This window comes from Equus caballus, chromosome 15, assembly GCF_041296265.1.
Source record: "Equus caballus isolate H_3958 breed thoroughbred chromosome 15, TB-T2T, whole genome shotgun sequence".
NCBI lineage: Eukaryota > Metazoa > Chordata > Mammalia > Perissodactyla > Equidae > Equus > Equus caballus.
The window spans coordinates 83,114,207-83,131,575 of NC_091698.1; the positions used below are offsets into that span (position 1 = coordinate 83,114,207).

The 17,369-nt window shown below is 37.7% G+C and overlaps 1 protein-coding gene across 14 annotated transcripts in view; it reads right to left on the reverse strand.

The window, feature by feature from the left end:
• Positions 1 to 17,369, reverse strand: part of CLIP4 (CAP-Gly domain containing linker protein family member 4) — a 74,029-nt gene that overhangs the window by 38,452 nt on the left and 18,208 nt on the right. For 10 of the 14 annotated variants that reach the window (XM_023619302.2, XM_023619300.2, XM_070235630.1 and 7 more), the window contains exons 2-7: positions 15,028 to 15,175; positions 7,564 to 7,703; positions 6,695 to 6,788; positions 5,425 to 5,586; positions 3,567 to 3,685; positions 148 to 384 (exon numbers count right to left, since the gene is read on the reverse strand). In XM_023619302.2, the coding sequence (XP_023475070.1) occupies positions 148 to 384; positions 3,567 to 3,685; positions 5,425 to 5,586; positions 6,695 to 6,788; positions 7,564 to 7,703; positions 15,028 to 15,160 (885 nt within the window). In that variant the 5' untranslated portion in view covers positions 15,161 to 15,175. The remainder of the gene's footprint in view (positions 1 to 147; positions 385 to 3,566; positions 3,686 to 5,424; positions 5,587 to 6,694; positions 6,789 to 7,563; positions 7,704 to 15,027; positions 15,176 to 17,369) is intronic. The other 4 variants (XM_023619305.2, XM_070235628.1, XM_023619306.2 and 1 more) reach the window with 1 other exon arrangement.

A 17,369-nucleotide genomic window follows, 5' to 3' on the forward strand; every position in this document is an offset into this window, starting at 1 on the left:
TTTTCTATTGAGTATCTTTCTACATACATATTGAATTTTTTTAAAAAGAACTCAAAACTCTGCCCACACTGCTTGCACCCTTGGCGCACAGGCCGCGGACATAACAACCTGGGACAGAGCTTTAGAGACTGTAGTTACTTAAGATACCTTCTGTCCTGCAATAACAACACGATCCCCCAACTTCAGGCCAAGGGACGTAAGCATTGTCTTGCTGGTAACACGATCATAATTTGGCAGGGCAGGCTTCGAGACATCACACGGCAGAGGCACCGCATCCAACAGCATCTGCTTGATTTCTTTAGCGGTTGCTGCGGCATCGGCCATTTCTAACGGCATTTCGACTGGGTCTGGGACAACATCAGCAGGGACCTGTCCTTTGTCATTCTGCAAACAAAGAGAAGAGGAAAACTGCAATGCATACCTACTTAGAGCTCCACACAGTCATGCAAAGTTGTTCTTGGATGTTTTAAATGTAAAAAGTTACGTTCATTCACCACTTCTTTATTCAAACACATTTAACATCTGCTATACGCCAGAGACCATTCTCAGTGCTAAAGGTACCACAGGGAAGAAAACAAAAGCCCTGCCCTCGAAGAGCACACATTCTGGCGGGAGAGACAGACTACAAAGACTCAAACAAGTAAAATATATGGTATATTAATGGGAAAAAGTGAAGAGAGAAAAAACAACCCAGGGAAGGGGAATAGGGGACCCTTGGACAGAGGTGGCTGTTCATGCAGTGGGTCAGGGGAGGCCTCACTGCTAAAATGCATTGACAAAGAGGCCTGAAGGAGATGAGGGGGTACCACGCAGGTTAGCTGGTAGGGAAATGCATGCCACACCTGGAAAAGAGCAAGTGCTAAGGCTGCCATGAGGCACAGCATGCCTGGCTGCACAGGTTTAGAGAAGGCAAGTGAGAGACAGAAGTCACAGGACTGACTGGCTCCCCCGCTCCAGATCTGAGCCCCTCTCCACCAGCCCACAGCCGCCACCTCAGCTCTGTGACCTTGACCCATCCTGCCCACTCACGGAGTGACTCAGATTTCAGGAACAGAAACTAGAGTTTTGATACTTCTAAAATTTGGGCTATAATCAAGAAAACAGCCCTGTTCTCACTAGAAAGGAGAGGCTGTATCCTCAGATTTATCCTGCAACAAGATAAAACGGTCAGTTGTATGCCCGCTCACATTTGCATGGTGTTTATTAATCAAAACCCTATCATATAAATTATCTCATTTGGTTCTCACATCAAGAAAAAGCTTGTGAATAAAACAGCTAAAAATCCTTGTCCATTAAGAATTTATATTGCAGTAGGAGAGACAATCACCAACTAAACAAGTAAAATATTACTAACATTTTCAGTTTGCCAATTAGGAAAATTAGGCATTAGAGATTAATGACTCGCTCAAAGCCATTTACACGATGACTGGCAGAGATGACATTATAGTCCACGTCTAGGACCCTCCAGACTCCCAGCCTTTCTCCTCCACGCTATCCTCCCCTCAAACAACTTATCTTTCCTCTATGTTCCCTAACCAAAAAACTCAGATTTCATGAGGAAGTTTCTAGATTATAATCTCTTTAATATAATAAATCAAGATTCTTTTGGCTGAGAAACTATTCTCCCTTTTCTTCTCGCAATAATTATCTTCAAATGATCCATATGGTTAAAAGAATGGGGCTGTTAGAACACACTTAGTTTGCAAGTATGTACCTCACATTTTTTGTTTTAAAATCCAAATTGGTTTGGCCCTAAGTCCAAATACAGTAGGAAGACATGTTGTCAAATTTCTGAGATGATGGTGAACTATTTTAATCCCAGATTTCAAAGAAAAAATACAAAACATAATGAAGATATGTACAACACTAATATGTACTAAGGATAAAAGGAGAGAGAGGGAAAAATTGTTTTTAAAAAATCTGTACTGATAAATTGTAAGCAGTGTTTACAATAAATATTTTACTTCAGATTTTAAGTCCTCACTTTTCTAGAATAAGTCACACACTTCTGTCAATTCCTATAAAATTTAGCAACGAAAACTTTTGTTAAAAAAAACACTAAATAATAAAAAAATAACGATGATATGCTAACATAAGAAGGCTTGTTCATGATTAATTTAGAATTCTATTTTCTTCTAAAATAGTGGTTATCAGAGTAGTATCCATGGGCTACTGCTGACCACATGTGACCACTTTTTTTTTTTAAGTATTAACCTTCAAAATATGGTAATCTATAATTAATTGTTTATGGCCTGAATTGGTAATTTACCTCAATGATGTACCTTACTACACCTTACTAAATTCAAAATATTCTCTCCACCAATGGGGCTGTGTCAACGGTTGTACTAGCGAAAGCAGACACATACCACCTTCACATTGCAGCCAAACTAAATTATCATCTCCTGGCCTTTGTGCAGGCTACTCTCTCCACCTAAAGTTCTTTTCTCACCTCCCTCCTCTGTCTGGTCAATTCTTAACTATGTTTAAGCACTCAATGTCACTTGTGCCAGGAAGCCTTCCTAAGGCTAGAACAGACGCCCCTCCTATGTGACCCCATGGTGCTCTGTGTAGACACCACCTGACCCCGTATCATAACACACCGAACTTAACACACTACAGTAAAACTGACGGCTTACTCGTCCATCATCCCCTGCAGATTAGTCTCCTCGAGGACAACTTTCATCTTATTTATTGCTGTATTCTCCCAGTGCCCAATAAACAATAGGGTATGAAGGAAGGAGAGAAGGAAGGAGGAAGGGTGAGGTTAACTAACTAATTGATGGGGTTAAACAGAAAGAAAAGTGGCAAACAAGTAGGGAGGAGAGGGGAAACAAGAAGGCGGGGAGACAAGAGGAAAACGGGCAGGAGGACTGCCCATTCGGCCCCTTCACGGGAAGGCAGAGACCCAGCTAATAACCCTGCCAGAGCCAGTCACTGTCATTAACACAAGGGAAAAGAACACTGGAAGCCGCTTCTGTGAAGACAATAAAACACCAAAGGATTTAAAGATTATGAAATTCCACCCTGAGTGTTAACTTTGTTAATCAGTGACATTACCATGAAAAAATAAATTTTTCCTTTAATTTGATTTTTAAAGGTTTACTCCATTCTTAAATATGCAATTTTTTAAATTGCCTGGAATAAAATTTCTTTCCAAAAGAATTTAAAATATCATTTAATACAGAAATACAACTTTAATATATGCATTTTTATTTAACAGCTAACTTTTTATAAATACATCAAAAGCCCAAATGAAAGATGCTTAAACTCAAAGATGATGACACTTTAAGGAGCTTTTTACTTTGCTGAATGAAATGAGTTTTGTAGAGCTTAACAAAATAAGGAGACTGAAAGTCACTGCTATGCTTTAAATTTATTTATTTATTTATTTATTTATTATGCTTTAAATTTATTTATTTATTTATTACCTTTTATATGGGGCACAAAATCATAAATTCTTTGCTCATATAAGAGTTCCACAGCAACATCCAAATTCTCTTTACTGGGAGATAATGTTAGACATTTTAATTCTTTTAATATTTTTCACTTTTAATTTAACCACTTACCCTAAACGCAGGATTTGCTCCAAGCTCCAATAAGCATTTCACAGTACCTGCGCACAAGTTATACGCGGCAATATGCAGAGCTGTTCCAAAATTAAAGTCACTGCAAGTGGCATCCACATCTGCAATTAAACATCACAAGCGTATTAACTAAAACTTTAAATTTAGCTCTTATAATGTAAAAGGAGACAGGCTGAGTTTTTGAGGGGGAGTTGGCAGAGGAGATTTCTTAGCCATTTATGAGATTTAAACCAACCCACCAGGTGCACCATTTCACAATGGAACAAAATCTTCATATTACAATCCAGTTAACCAATTATATTCTTAGTACAATGAAATTTCATTATAAAATGGACTGACGTTATCATGGGTTTTCCAACTATCACAAACTAAACTATACTTAAAAGCAATTAAAGGCAAATAACTACATTAGCAAAAGTAACTATCAATACAATCTCCTGTTAAACCTCTTGTATATTTGCCATGACAACTACAGTGAGGTAGTAGGGTTTAGGTCAGGGACCAGCAAACTATGGCCCACAGGCCAAATCAAACTCACCATCTGTTTTGGTAAATAAAGTTTTATTGGAACACAGCCACATGCATTCATTTACGTATTCTCTATGGCTACTTTCATGCCACAACTGCAGAAGCAAGTAGTTGCAACAGAGACCATAAAAAGCCTAAAATATTTACTATCTAGCCCTTTACCGAAAAAGGGGTAGGTAAAACAAAGGAGAATTTTCAAACTAGGAATACGTTAAAGACTAACTAAACATATAAATGCTTACATATGTACTCATTCATAACACTTTATTGAACAAATGAATTGGGACTTCACAGTAAGAAAAGGAATCTTGCGACTCTGAGGACATTTTAATAACTTCCCATAAATCATCATGATGCTATACTTAGACAGAGGAAATCCTCCAGACTTGGAGATCCCATTTAGAATGTTTTCTACAAGGGTTCCATAGACCTCTGGGTTCCGCTAATCCCACCTTAATCTAAACCACACCACTCCACATGCCCTACCCACAACTGCAAACAACCAAGACACGCTCAGGACAAACTCTCCTGAGTTATTAAAGACACTGAACTGTCAAGAGAGGCTTTCTTCCTAATGTCATTCAAAAAGTGAAAAGGTAAAAGTTAAAGAGCAAATGGACAAGTAAACAAAGCAAAGGTTAGAAACAAACATTCTGGGGAATTTACCCATTGAGTCTTCCACAAATGGAGAAAACACTGCATGCTGCCTTTAACTTAAAGCAATACTACTGCACTTGCTCTCATATTTTTCTCCAAAGAAAACTGACCCACTGAGAAGACCAGAGAGAAGGTCAAAATGCCAGGGCTGTAATTTAGACATTATGATGTTCAATTTTAGGATATCACCATCAAGAGAGGAAGAGAAAAAAATTACCCCCAAATTTCATCCTCTAATGGAATCACAGAATTTCAGAACTGGATGCCACCTAAATACATATTCTTTATGATTTCAATGCTTAGCTCTGAAGGCTTTACTGCTCTATTTCTGGCTACTCAAATAAGAAAAAAGAATTATAAAGCACAAAGATTCAATTACACTTTATAAAATCCAGGTTATACTGAGGACTTTGGAGAGATATAAAAACCCAGAGAACATGTTTTTATTTCGTTATTCATTGTAAAGCCTTTTTGTGAAAGGATAGTAATTAATCTTCAATAAAGAAATTTTAAACTATTTCTGGAAAAAGAAATTAGAAAGGAGGTCATGTGGAACAAGATGGATTAGAAGGGAAAACCTCTTTGAATTATCATCTTGATGCCACTAATAAAATGTTCAATTAGTAACATCTATTGGTGATCTCATAGTACTTGCCTTTTGGTTTTGATGTCTTCAAAATCACTCTTATAAGCTCAGGGACATCAAAATAAGCAGCATAATGCAAAGCATTCATATTTGTCCAGCGACTCCGCAAACTAACATCTGCTCCCAGATCAATAAGTTGAGTTGCAAATTTTACAGCTGTATCAACATCACCTAAAGAAGGTTTTCTAAATTATTTTTCTTCAGTACAATTTTAAGTTCCAATGGATGGCTATCTATGACCTCATTTAAAAAGCCAAAGCAAACAGCATACTGAATACACACTTACACCTCAAAAGTTTCACTTACAAGAAATTTATTCTAAGAAAATAATCATACTCAGGGATACGAATAAACACTTAACTGTAAAGATGTTCATCACAGCACTTTTTTATTATGAATAAAATTCTGAAACAACCTACAAGTACAATAACAAGAAACTGGTTAAATAAATTGTGAGACATCCATAATGGAATACTATAGAGCCATTAAAAAGAATGCGCTAGTCCAGCGCCACTCAAAGTGTGCTCCGTGGACCACTGCCAGCTCCAAGCTACAATTTGTCTGTAGTTTTGATAACTCATTTCTTTTTCTCTATATAATCATTTCTTCTGAATATCTCAATAAAACTGTAATTTTACGCCTTTGAAAAACATTTTGGCTTATATTTTATATGTCTTTATTTCATTTTTATATTAAAATTCATTTTTATTTTACAAATGTATCAGTCCATGATACTGCAAAAAAAAAACAAAAGAGTCCTTCACCATCCATAGTTTAAGAAGCCTTATATCAGATTACTGAAACAGGGACAGATGTTTACAATACACAGTCAAGTAAGAGAGGCAGGTTTACACGCATAAAGCACAGGAGAATACCAATTTGGGAAAATATGAACACATGTTAAGTGAATAGGAGCAGACCTGAGACAAGCCTAAAGACCGGGGTCTGAGGGGATTGGGATGCCTGGATTGTCAAACCTTCCGTAAACTCTCAGGAAGATTATAGGGTGTTACCAGTTACTCTCACCTAGAGAGCACGCAAGCATGAAGCTTATTCCAGAAAAGCTGGGAGGTGCCAGGAGGCTATAAAGACCCCCTTGAGAAATGGGAGAAAAGGGAACAAGGTTTTTGCAAGGACCTAACTGAATCCTTGCCTATTCAGGGAATACTATTATCATCAGCTAGGTGTCCTCACAGGGCCTCTGGCTGGCATAAACATAGCTTTTACACAAGCACAAATACAAATGTTCTGAGCAATTAATAGTTTTACACATACTTACCAATTCCATGAGCTCCTGACTTGCAAGTATAATGTAAGAGAGTCATATCTGTCAACCCATCTCTGTCATTCACATTGCAACCTCTCTTAAGAATCTGTGGAAACCAAGGAAGACACGATTACAACCTGGCTCCTGAAGTCAACTGATTTCAAACCAATGCTGGGAACCACATTATTAATCAAGTTAACGCTTATCTGAATTAGTTCTCAACAAAATGTGTGGATAGAACTGGCTTCACTTGAGGATATATTTTAAATCTGAACCCAACAACAATAATGAAAACCGAACTTGTCATCAGACTGAAGGAAATTCTTAAGAATATTTCAAGATAATCCGGCACTACAAACATGTTTCTAACCTCTCAAGGAATAAGCAAAGTATTCTTTCTAATGGGTGCAATGGTATTCGAAAAAAGTATAAGCTCCCTCCTCCTACGACATGACAACATGCTGGCCAGGGAGCCCAATTATTCTTTCATCCCTCCTTCAGAAAAATAAAATGTTTTTAAAAATCATATTTAAGCCTAGATCTTTATCAGGCCACCCAGATAAAACCCGATGGTAATCAAATCCCCTCATGAAATGTACTTTTTAAACTTTACAAAATTAATTCGTACAAAGAAAATAAACATGGAAAATGTCTGCTCCCACCAAGAGTCTATAATGTCACAGATGCAGCTATTAGAAAGTGAGGAGCAGGGGGAACAAGGGAAAGAACGTACGGTCCTCACTCACTGCTCCAAGAAAAACAAATAAACATCAGGGTCTTTAAAAGCTTTCTCCTTTATCACCATTCATATTGGGGAAAAAGAAAATCTATACCATTAACAATGCTAACAATGCAAAACTTAAAATCTAAGAATTCCTTACCTCATTTCCAATAATGTCGATGTTTTGCTGGACCTGAGGAACCCATTGTCTTAAAATGGCAAATAATTCGGATACAGAAGTTTTGGGATCAAAGAGAATTTCCTGGCATGATGTATCATTAGGATCAAAGAAAGAAAACTCTGAAATTAAAAAGGTGAAAATTAAATTTATTCAAAGTTCCAAATGAATACATTGAAAATAACAGACAATATGACCAGGGCTCAAATGATACAAATATTTTTAGATGCTAATAAAAGTAGGTTTACTTTAAGCAATTCTCACAACCAAAGTCAGGATCACCAAAAAGTATGAGGCACTCCTGAACTGTTGTGAGAATGAGATTTCCATTTATCATACCACATTTCATTATAGATGGAACAAAAATGTGAGTGTACAAACCCTAATCTCAAACACTCAACTTTCCAAGAACTATTTCTAAGGCACAGAAAATCTGTCAAATTTTACCAATATTTTCACCTCTCAAACAGAAATATGTCATAAACAGTAGATCCACATCTATAATTGAAACATACATATAAGGAAAGAAAAATGGCAAAATATCAACAGTGTACTAGAACAATGTGTAATTTAAAATATTCTTTTTATTTCTCTGCATTTTCCTAATCTTCTATAATAAACAGGCATTATTTTACCCACTGAAGAAGCATGAGGGGAACAGCTATGCCAACCCATAAGGAAACGATATCTGACAATGCAGAAGTGAAACCTTGGGACAAAGTGACGGGGTTGTTTTGGAACATGTATCAGTAAAAACATGGAATACTGGGCTGACCCCATGGCCTAGTGGTTAAGTTCAGCACACTCCACTTCAGCAGCCTGGGTTCAGTTCCTGGCTGTGGACCTACACCACTTGTCGGCAGCTATGCTATGGCGGCAACCCACATACCAAATAGAGAAAGCCTGGCATACATGTTAGCTCAGGGCAAACATTCCTCAGCAAAACAAAACGAAACAAAAAACATGGAATACTAGAAAAAATACAACATGATCCAAATATCTCCTAAAACTTCTTTCTTAAGGGGCTGGCCTGGTGGCATAGTGGGTTGTGGACTCCACTTCAGTGGCGCAGGGTTCGCAGGTTCGGATCCTGGGTGTGGACCTACACACCACTCATCAAGCTATGCTGTGGTGGCATCCCACACACAAAAGAGAGGAAGATTGGCACAGATGTTAGCTCAGTGACAGTCTTCCTCAAGCAAAAAGAGGAAGATTGGCTACAGATGTTACCTCAGGGCCAATCTTTCTCACCAAAAAAAAACTCACTTCCTTAAAATTCAGAGAAAAGTTAGATTGACCTATGGTTAGAGAATAAAAGAGAATGAAAGAAAATCAAATTCTACTACCTTGAACAATCCTTAAAAAGACAGGGAATCTAAAAAACTAGAGGCATCTGAAGAAGGGAAGCATTAGAAAGCCAACATTTGCCGAGTGCTTACCATTTACACCAAACACCTTACAAGTCCTCACAAACACCCTATCTGGCAATATTATTATTCTCCTCTTGCAGATGAGGAAACCAGAGCTCAGACTAAATAACACCTGCTCAAAGTAACACAGCTAGCAAGTGGCAAATGCGGGGCAGAGAACCAGGTCTCTCTTCCTGCCTCTACTATGCTGCCCCTAAGAGAACCCACGATTGAGCTCAGATCTTAACAGCACGCATGAGCAGCAGGGCTGGTGGTTTTTTTTAAATTTTCTTCTTTGTACTTTTATATATTTTCCAAAATGATATCATGTACATATAATTCTTACTTTTAGAATCAGGATAACAAAAAGATAAAAGGAGAGGCCAAAACCAAGGACATGCAGAAAAGTGGACTAGGAGTCCACTAGAAGAGAATCAGAAAGACTAAAACTAGAAGGAGATACTATCCAAAATCTCAGACAGCAAAATGGTCCTCTGTGCTCAGAAAAGGATCAGTATCCAGCGTGGAAAAGCACCTTGCATAGTTTCTTCATAGATTTGGGTGTGTTTCTTATAAATTTCAGTTGACTGGATTTTTTTTTTGGTCTAATTGATTCATCCATTCACTAAATATTTATGGATCAGTCACTTTACTAGGCATTGGGCATTTCCAGTAGAGAAATTTCTGAATATATACCTAAACAGACTCTTTTATATGCGTCCTAAGGAGACATGTACAAGAATGCTTATTCTAGCATTGATTATAATAGCAAAAGAAATCAGAAAACTGATTTATTCGTGGGAGGAGAGAGACAAAATTATTCTACAGTTCGTCTGTGCCAGAGCTTCTCAAACATTAACATACATAGGAATCACCTAGGGATCTTGTCACAATATAGATTCTGATCTAGCAGGTCTCAGGCGGGGCCTGGGATTACATTTCTAACAAGTTCCCAGTGATGCCAATGCTACTAGACTAAGGAACATGCTTTGAGTAGCAAAGATCTAGAAAGTAAATGTAAGAGTTATAAATAAGCAAGAACACTTGAACCAAGAAGAATAATGTTTGGGAGTCAGGGGGGACTAGCCCAATAAATACTAAAGCGTATAACAATGCTTCAGTAATTATACACTGAGGTAATGGCAAACAGCAGTCACCTCATTTAAATATTAACGATAAAATGTTATGCTTATCAAGTGCTTAATAAATGCCAGGCTGTTCTATGCACTTTACATATATTAACTTATTTAATCCTGATAACAACCATATGAGGTAGGTACTATATTATTCTCATTTTATCAAAGAAGAAACAAAGGGATAAAGAAAATATGTAATTTGTCCAAGATCACACAACTAGTAAGTGGTTCAGTCAGGATTAAAGCCAGACTGACCTATAATCTTAACCTCTATGCTATATCGCATATTAACAAATCTAACTACATCCAAATTTTAAGCTCCCATAGGGCAAAAAAATATTAATCAAAAGAAAGTGAGGGGAGAGGATGTCCCACTTCAAGTCAAGATGGCATAATGGGGACCAAATTTGCCCCTCCATCTGAAACAACCAAACAGCCAAAGGAAACAGATGAAACAGTTTTCAAGACACTGGACATCAGGCAATGAAAGACAGTGATCCCTCAGAGACAGGATACAAACAAGGTGAGTCTTAGAATTGCCCCAGGTTTCTGTCTTGAGAGTTTCCAGGCTCCAGAGCAGAGAAAGGGAAACCAAGAAAATACCTAGCAGACTCCCTGAGTTGAAGAGACAATGCTGACAGCCAAGGAAATCAAGGCAGCTAGAGTTCACAGGGCAGAGTACCAGAGAGAGATGCACAGCAAGAGAACCACCGAGATCTGCGGAGGTTCCCACCTGAGCATTTAACGTATGCTTGTGAGGAGGTACCTGAGGCAAGGGAAAGAACCATTCAAAAGGATTAGAGGGGTTAGTGCCCAGTGCTTATAAGGGCCGGGAACAGTGCCTGTTCCCACCAAAAGGGCTGGAAAAAAATTCACATGGCATTGGGTAGAGGAATAGTGAAGAATAATTAGCCCCAGAGGACCTCTGCTCCAGAACCACCTAACAAATCCTAAAAGCAAGACCTGAGAGGATCAAACCATTTCTAAGTAACTTAACTGCCTCCGAGAACAAAACTCAAGAATGTTCATAGGAATACAAAAATATCCAGCACTCAACAATGTAAAACTCACAATGTCTGGCATCCAATCAAAGTCCACCAGGCATGCAAAGAAAGCAGGAAATACAACCCATAATCATTGGAAAAATCAACTGAAACAGACGCAGAGTTGACAAAATATTATAATTAACAGAAAGGGACATTAAAACAGTGATTATACCTGTTTTCTAAATTTCCAAAAGGTTAAGTAAATACATGGACTATATATAAAAAATGCAAACCAAACTTTAGAGATAAAAACTACATCTGAGATGAAAACTACACTGGATAAGATCATCAGCTGATTAGACACTGCATAAGAAAAGATTAATGAACTTGAACACATAGCAATAGAAACTATCTGAAATGGAACACAGAAAGAAAAGAAATTTTTAAAATATGAAAAAAAGGGGGCCAGCCCAGTGGCACAGCAGTTAAGTTTGCACGTTCTGCTTCAGCAGCCCGGATTTTGCGGGTTCAGATCCTGGGTGTGGACCTACACACTACTTGTCAAGCCATGATGTGGCAGGTGTCCTACATATAAAGCAGAGGAAGATGGGCATGGATGTTAGCTCAGGGCCAGTCTTCCTCAGCAAAAAGGGGAGAACTAGCAGCAGACGTTAGCTCAGGGCTAATCTTCCTCAAAAATAAAATAAAATATGAAAAGCATCAGTGAGATGTGGGACAACTTGGAGTGGTCTAACATACGTGTAACTAGAGTTTCTAAAAGGTGGCGGGGCAGAAAAAAATATATGAAGAAATGATTACCCAAACTTGATGAAACCTGAAACCCACAGATCCAAGAAGCTTAACAGACCCTAAGCACAGAACATAAAGAAAATTATACCAATGTACATCATAATAAAACTGCTCAAAACCAATGATAAAGAGAAAATCTTAAAAGCAGCCAAGGGGAAAAAAAGACATGTTACATACAGAGAGACAACAATGACAGCAGATTTCTTGTCAGAAACAATGCAAGATGGAAGAGAGCGGAGCAACATTAAGTACTGAAAGAAAAAACTATCAACCTAGAATTCTACACCCAGCAAATATATTTTTCAAAAAAGAAGGTAAAATAAAGCTGTTTTCAAACACGTTAAGAGCTGAAAGCATTCTTCACCAGCAGACCTGCACCACAAGAAATGTTAAAGAAAGTCCTTTAGGCAGAAGGAAAATGGTCAAACGGAAATCTGGATCTACACAATGGAATGAAGAGCACTGTTTTGGTAACTTCATGGGTAAATAAGACTTTCTGTTATTATTTAAATCTCTTTAAGAGATAATTCACTGTTTAAGCAAAAATAATAATGTATTGTGGGGTTTATAGCACATGTAATGTGTGTTCTGTGTAAACTGGTTCCGATGGCATTCAAAGCAAAGGATTCCAAAAACCTTTAGTCTTCCAGGGAACCACCTTGAGAGTCAACGCTGAGCTGCATGTCTAAGCTCTGGTTTGTGTAGTTTGGTTTGTTTTTCTTTGTTTCTTGGTTTTAATCTCATTCTCACATTCAGTGGCTCCCATTCGCTGAGGCTTAAATGAGCCTGCATCATCTAGCCCTGTCGTCCTCTCCAACATCATCCCCTACCATTCTGCCCCTCAGTCACGTCACTTCTCAGCCACAATCGCTATCTATCATCCTTAGGGATTAAGAAAGAAAAAAAACAGTTTTTCCCCGAGTCTGTGTCTTCAACTTCCTATTCTGCCTGGAACACCTGTCTCCAGGCTCTTCTCATGGCCGACTCTCCTGTTCCTTCAGCGTCTACCTGTCTAGAACAGCCCCTCTTCCCCATCCTCTCTCACAGCACCCTGTCTCTTTTTTCCACAGAACTCATTATAGTCTATAATATTATGTTTTGTTTATTCATTTGTTTATTGTCTGTTTCCCCTACTAGAATGTCTGTCTGTCTTGGTCACTGTGCTATCCCCAGCATCTAGGACAGCACCTAGCACATAGCAGGCCCTCAATAAATACTTAATAACAACAATTCTGGATGCCACTTTTTAAGGGGACACTGAGTAGAGTATACTAAGAATAAAACATCTAGAATGAAAAGGGTTTAGAAATCCTGATAATGAGGGCCTGGTGAAGGAACTAGAAATGTGTAGCCGAAGGAAATACAGACTAAATAAAAATATGAAAATTATCTCCAAATATTTGAAGGCTATCATATAAAGAAGTGTTTGTTCCACATATCAAAGTAGTACCAGTTGGCCAAAGTTTCAAGGAGACATATTTTGAGTCCATATACAAAAACAATTTTATCACAACTGAAGCTTTTTTAACAATGAAATGGACTACTTCGTTAGTTTCCCACTATCAAAGACATCCAAGTGGCTGAATGGTTACCTGTCAGAGATCCTGAAAAAATATAATTTCTCTACTGGGAACTGAGCAGGGAAAGTTGAGCTATAGGACCATTCAGATTCTAAGAATCTCTAATTCTAAGAAGATAGGCAATGTTTAATTTCAGTTATACAAAGGGGTCAATATCCACTGTCACCTTTCATTCAATGTACCTATTCAAAAAACACTGACTGAGCAACTAATATCAACAAATGACTATATTAACCCTAATGAGATAAACAAAAATAAAACATGACTGCTACCCCATTCCAAAGAGCTTTAGGCTAGGAAAGGAAATACGACAACTATAACCAAAGACACAGTGAGGTAAGGGTCACAAGCTGGGTACAAAGGGCCTTAGTTCAAGGTTTTCCCCGCATAACTGATTTTGTTCCAACTGAAAATAAACCCAGTCAATTTTTGAAAAGCTGCAAATAATTCCTAGGATCTAGGCACAGGTTTTACATAATATTTTTGAAGATTGCAAGATAAGCTGCTGCAGAATCTGAACACATAAAAACAGCGTACTTGGAGATGAGCAGTTATTAGAATAGATATGACTAAAAAGAAAAATTCCCAATCCAGTAACTGTATACCTACTAATATTTAAAAACTGCGTCATCTCTACCTCTGAAGACAATTTGAAACAGTGACCCAATATTTTACTTGAAAAACTGTAACTAGATTACAAATGTAACAAATCTATCAAATTTATCTCCTGGTTTTCTTTCATTCCCCTACCAACTATCTGATAAAATATGGTCCTGGGGAAATAAGTCTAAATAGATAAAAACTAGAATACTTCCAGATTTACATTTTACAGAGGAAATTTAAATGAACCAATTTAAATATGAACCAATCTCACTCCGTATCCCAGGGAAAGGTCTCACCTTCTGCATAAGCAGAAGCCCAGAAAACATGGCTTTTTCATTTGTTTGTTTTACTATATGCTATCTGTGTATCCATTGATAATCACACTGGCGACCACAGAGACAGGATCCTAACAAGGCTTGCTTGCGTATTGAAACACTAACTTGTCCTTACATGTCACCCAAGCTTGAATCGTTTCGGCAGTGATTATCTGGCTTGTTAATTAGAATCCTAGCATTTCAGAGACAACAGGGCCCTTAGAGATGGCTATTTCACAGTGCTTTTAAATCATTTTTTTTAGTATATGGCTTTTTAAGCAAGTCAGTATATTTAAACAAAATACATCAATAGCAGAACAATGCTAGATGTCTAAGCACTATTGCATTCTAAAAATAAAATCCTCTAAATCCACCATGGTACTTAAAATGAACATTTTTACATAGTAAAAATGCTGACAGCAGAAATAAAACATTTAACTTAAGAGGCAGAAAAAGCAATAAGCAATTATATTTTTGAAAAAGGAAAACTTTCGGAATTTCATCAAAACCGTAACAAGTGGTTTTAGGAAAAATTATGAGTGCAAAAAGGGCATAAGACAGACATTAAGCTACCAGTTCATAGAAACAAACACAGCTACTTAACATACCACAGTCTGAAGGCATTGGCGCTGCAGAAATGGAAAAGATAACCGGCGTATCAGAACCTGGAAACAAAAATGGGTATCTTCCAATCAAAGAACTTCCTTCTAATGGAAAATCTGGAAGGTCTTCTATGGTCATCTTCTAGAAAGCCACCTTTAATGAGAGGGAAAAAACAGCATATCTATTATATTTGTATGCAACTTAGAATGACTGCTTTCAGTCACAAAAAGCCTACATTCTTTAATATCTAACCTACTGACATTTTTAACTTCAACCTTCAAGAATCTCTTTTAGAGGGGAAGGAAAAAACCTGGTTTTAGCAAACTGCTGTTAAAGAATGTATGTTGCTGCACACTCCCTCTCACTGAGTCAGCAGCACAGGCAATCCTTTCAGACAAAGCTCAGGGGTAATATCAACTCAGGAGTAATATTATTTCCCAACAATAGGTGAAGACATTTTTTCAATGCCGAGCTAATCTAAATGGGTGGTGTTCTCTTTACTCACAATAACAAACGAGAACATTATTCCTTGCTGATGGATCTGTTAACTTCTCACGGCATCTGACATGTTAGATCATCTGTCACCCAATAGCTCAAGCCATGCACTCATCACATGAAAATAACCTAGTTAGGAATGTTCTCATTATTTTCTGAAAGCCCAGAAAACTTTACTGAAAATTAATCACATCACTCGTACCAACTGAAGAGCTCACCGACACTGTTTCACCTCCTAACAATGTACAGGAGTTCTTCATTCTATTCTAGAAGATGGAAGGCCATGCCTTTTAGACCACATCGCTTATATCAGCCCTTTTTCCCAGAAAATATGAGCACTTAGAATAAATTTGCTCTAAATTAGACGGGTGCCGCACTCTTAGCCCACATATAAGAAATGACATAGAAAGCAGAGAAAATGTTAGTAAAACTGAACTATGAGGCTAAAAACCTTCCAGTTTCTTTTGCATCAATTCTTTAAAGTCTGAAATATTAAGAATCTCTATATGTTTTTAAATATAAGCAGAAAACCATATTACAAAACCAAATAAAATTATTTTAGATTATTTCAGTAGAAAGAATAGAATAAGCAAAAATGGTTAACTGACGGTTTCCTCTAGCATATAATACATGCTAGATCTTACTCAATGTGTGCTCTATCGTCCTTGGGTAACCAACCCTACATCTAACTTAGTCATCTTTACTATCACCACCCTTCTCCAAGGAAATAGTCACCTCTCTGAGCTAACTAGTTCCTTTCCAACTTGACTCGCAGGTTTTCTGAATACTAGTAGGAACCAGTAAAGAGTAAGATATTTCCTTTTTTCTCATAAGGTGCATGTTTACATGGACGCGGATATTGTATGTTAACCTAATCCAGAGTTACCACGTTAAAGGTACTCAAGTTTTCTTGAATGCTAAAATTACTTGCCACCCAATACTGTGAATCATTTTCACATTGACTATTAGTTACCACTAACTAATAGTTAATAACTATTATTAACCACATAGATAGGAAAATAACAAGGAATTGGTGTCACATAGCATGGGGATCTTCTTTAAACATTATCAATTCCAAAATGTAACACACAGCACAAAGACAGCGCTCCTCAAAACTCTAGCTTCTCAGGGCTGAAGTAACTCAGGATTTCTACTTGTGGGCCTCTACTTGCTTGGCAGCCAGTGTGGACAAAATATCCCACGCAGGGTGTGAAGCTTCCTTTAAAGTCAAAGAACAGAAATAAAATTTAATAAACATCTAATCACTATGTACAAGGTACTGCACTATTTTAGACGATTCCGAAAATACGAAAAGGAGTAAGAGATGGTCCATGCTTGTCGGTAGCTTACAACCTACTAGGGTGAATAAAATAGCACTAATAACTATAGATGATGAAACAGAATGGGATATGTTCCATAATGTGAGTACAAGCAATATCTGCTATGGGAGCTCCTGAGAATCAGAAAGGGTGCAGTGAAGAAGGCAGCACCTGAGATGGGTCCTGAAAGATGAGTCGGCAGAAACTGGGGCAGAAACTTAAAGGGGAGCACTTTAAAGGAACAGCAGGCTGGAACTCAGGGTACATCTAGGAAAACAGTAAGAGGTAAGGCTGTAATGGATTTTTAGGGACTTTAAATACCTGATCAAACACCAAACCACTCAATTCCATGAGGACCAGGAAATCGCCGATTTTTTTTTTAAAGGAGGGTGTCCCGATTCAAGCTGTGTTTTAGGGAGAGTAATCTGACTACAATCACACTTCAGGACTCAGTCACGTTGTTTATACTCTCACTTCTTCAGCAGAGTGGTTAAGTGGTGTCTTTCTGAGTCGGTTAAGAGAGGCCAGCTTTC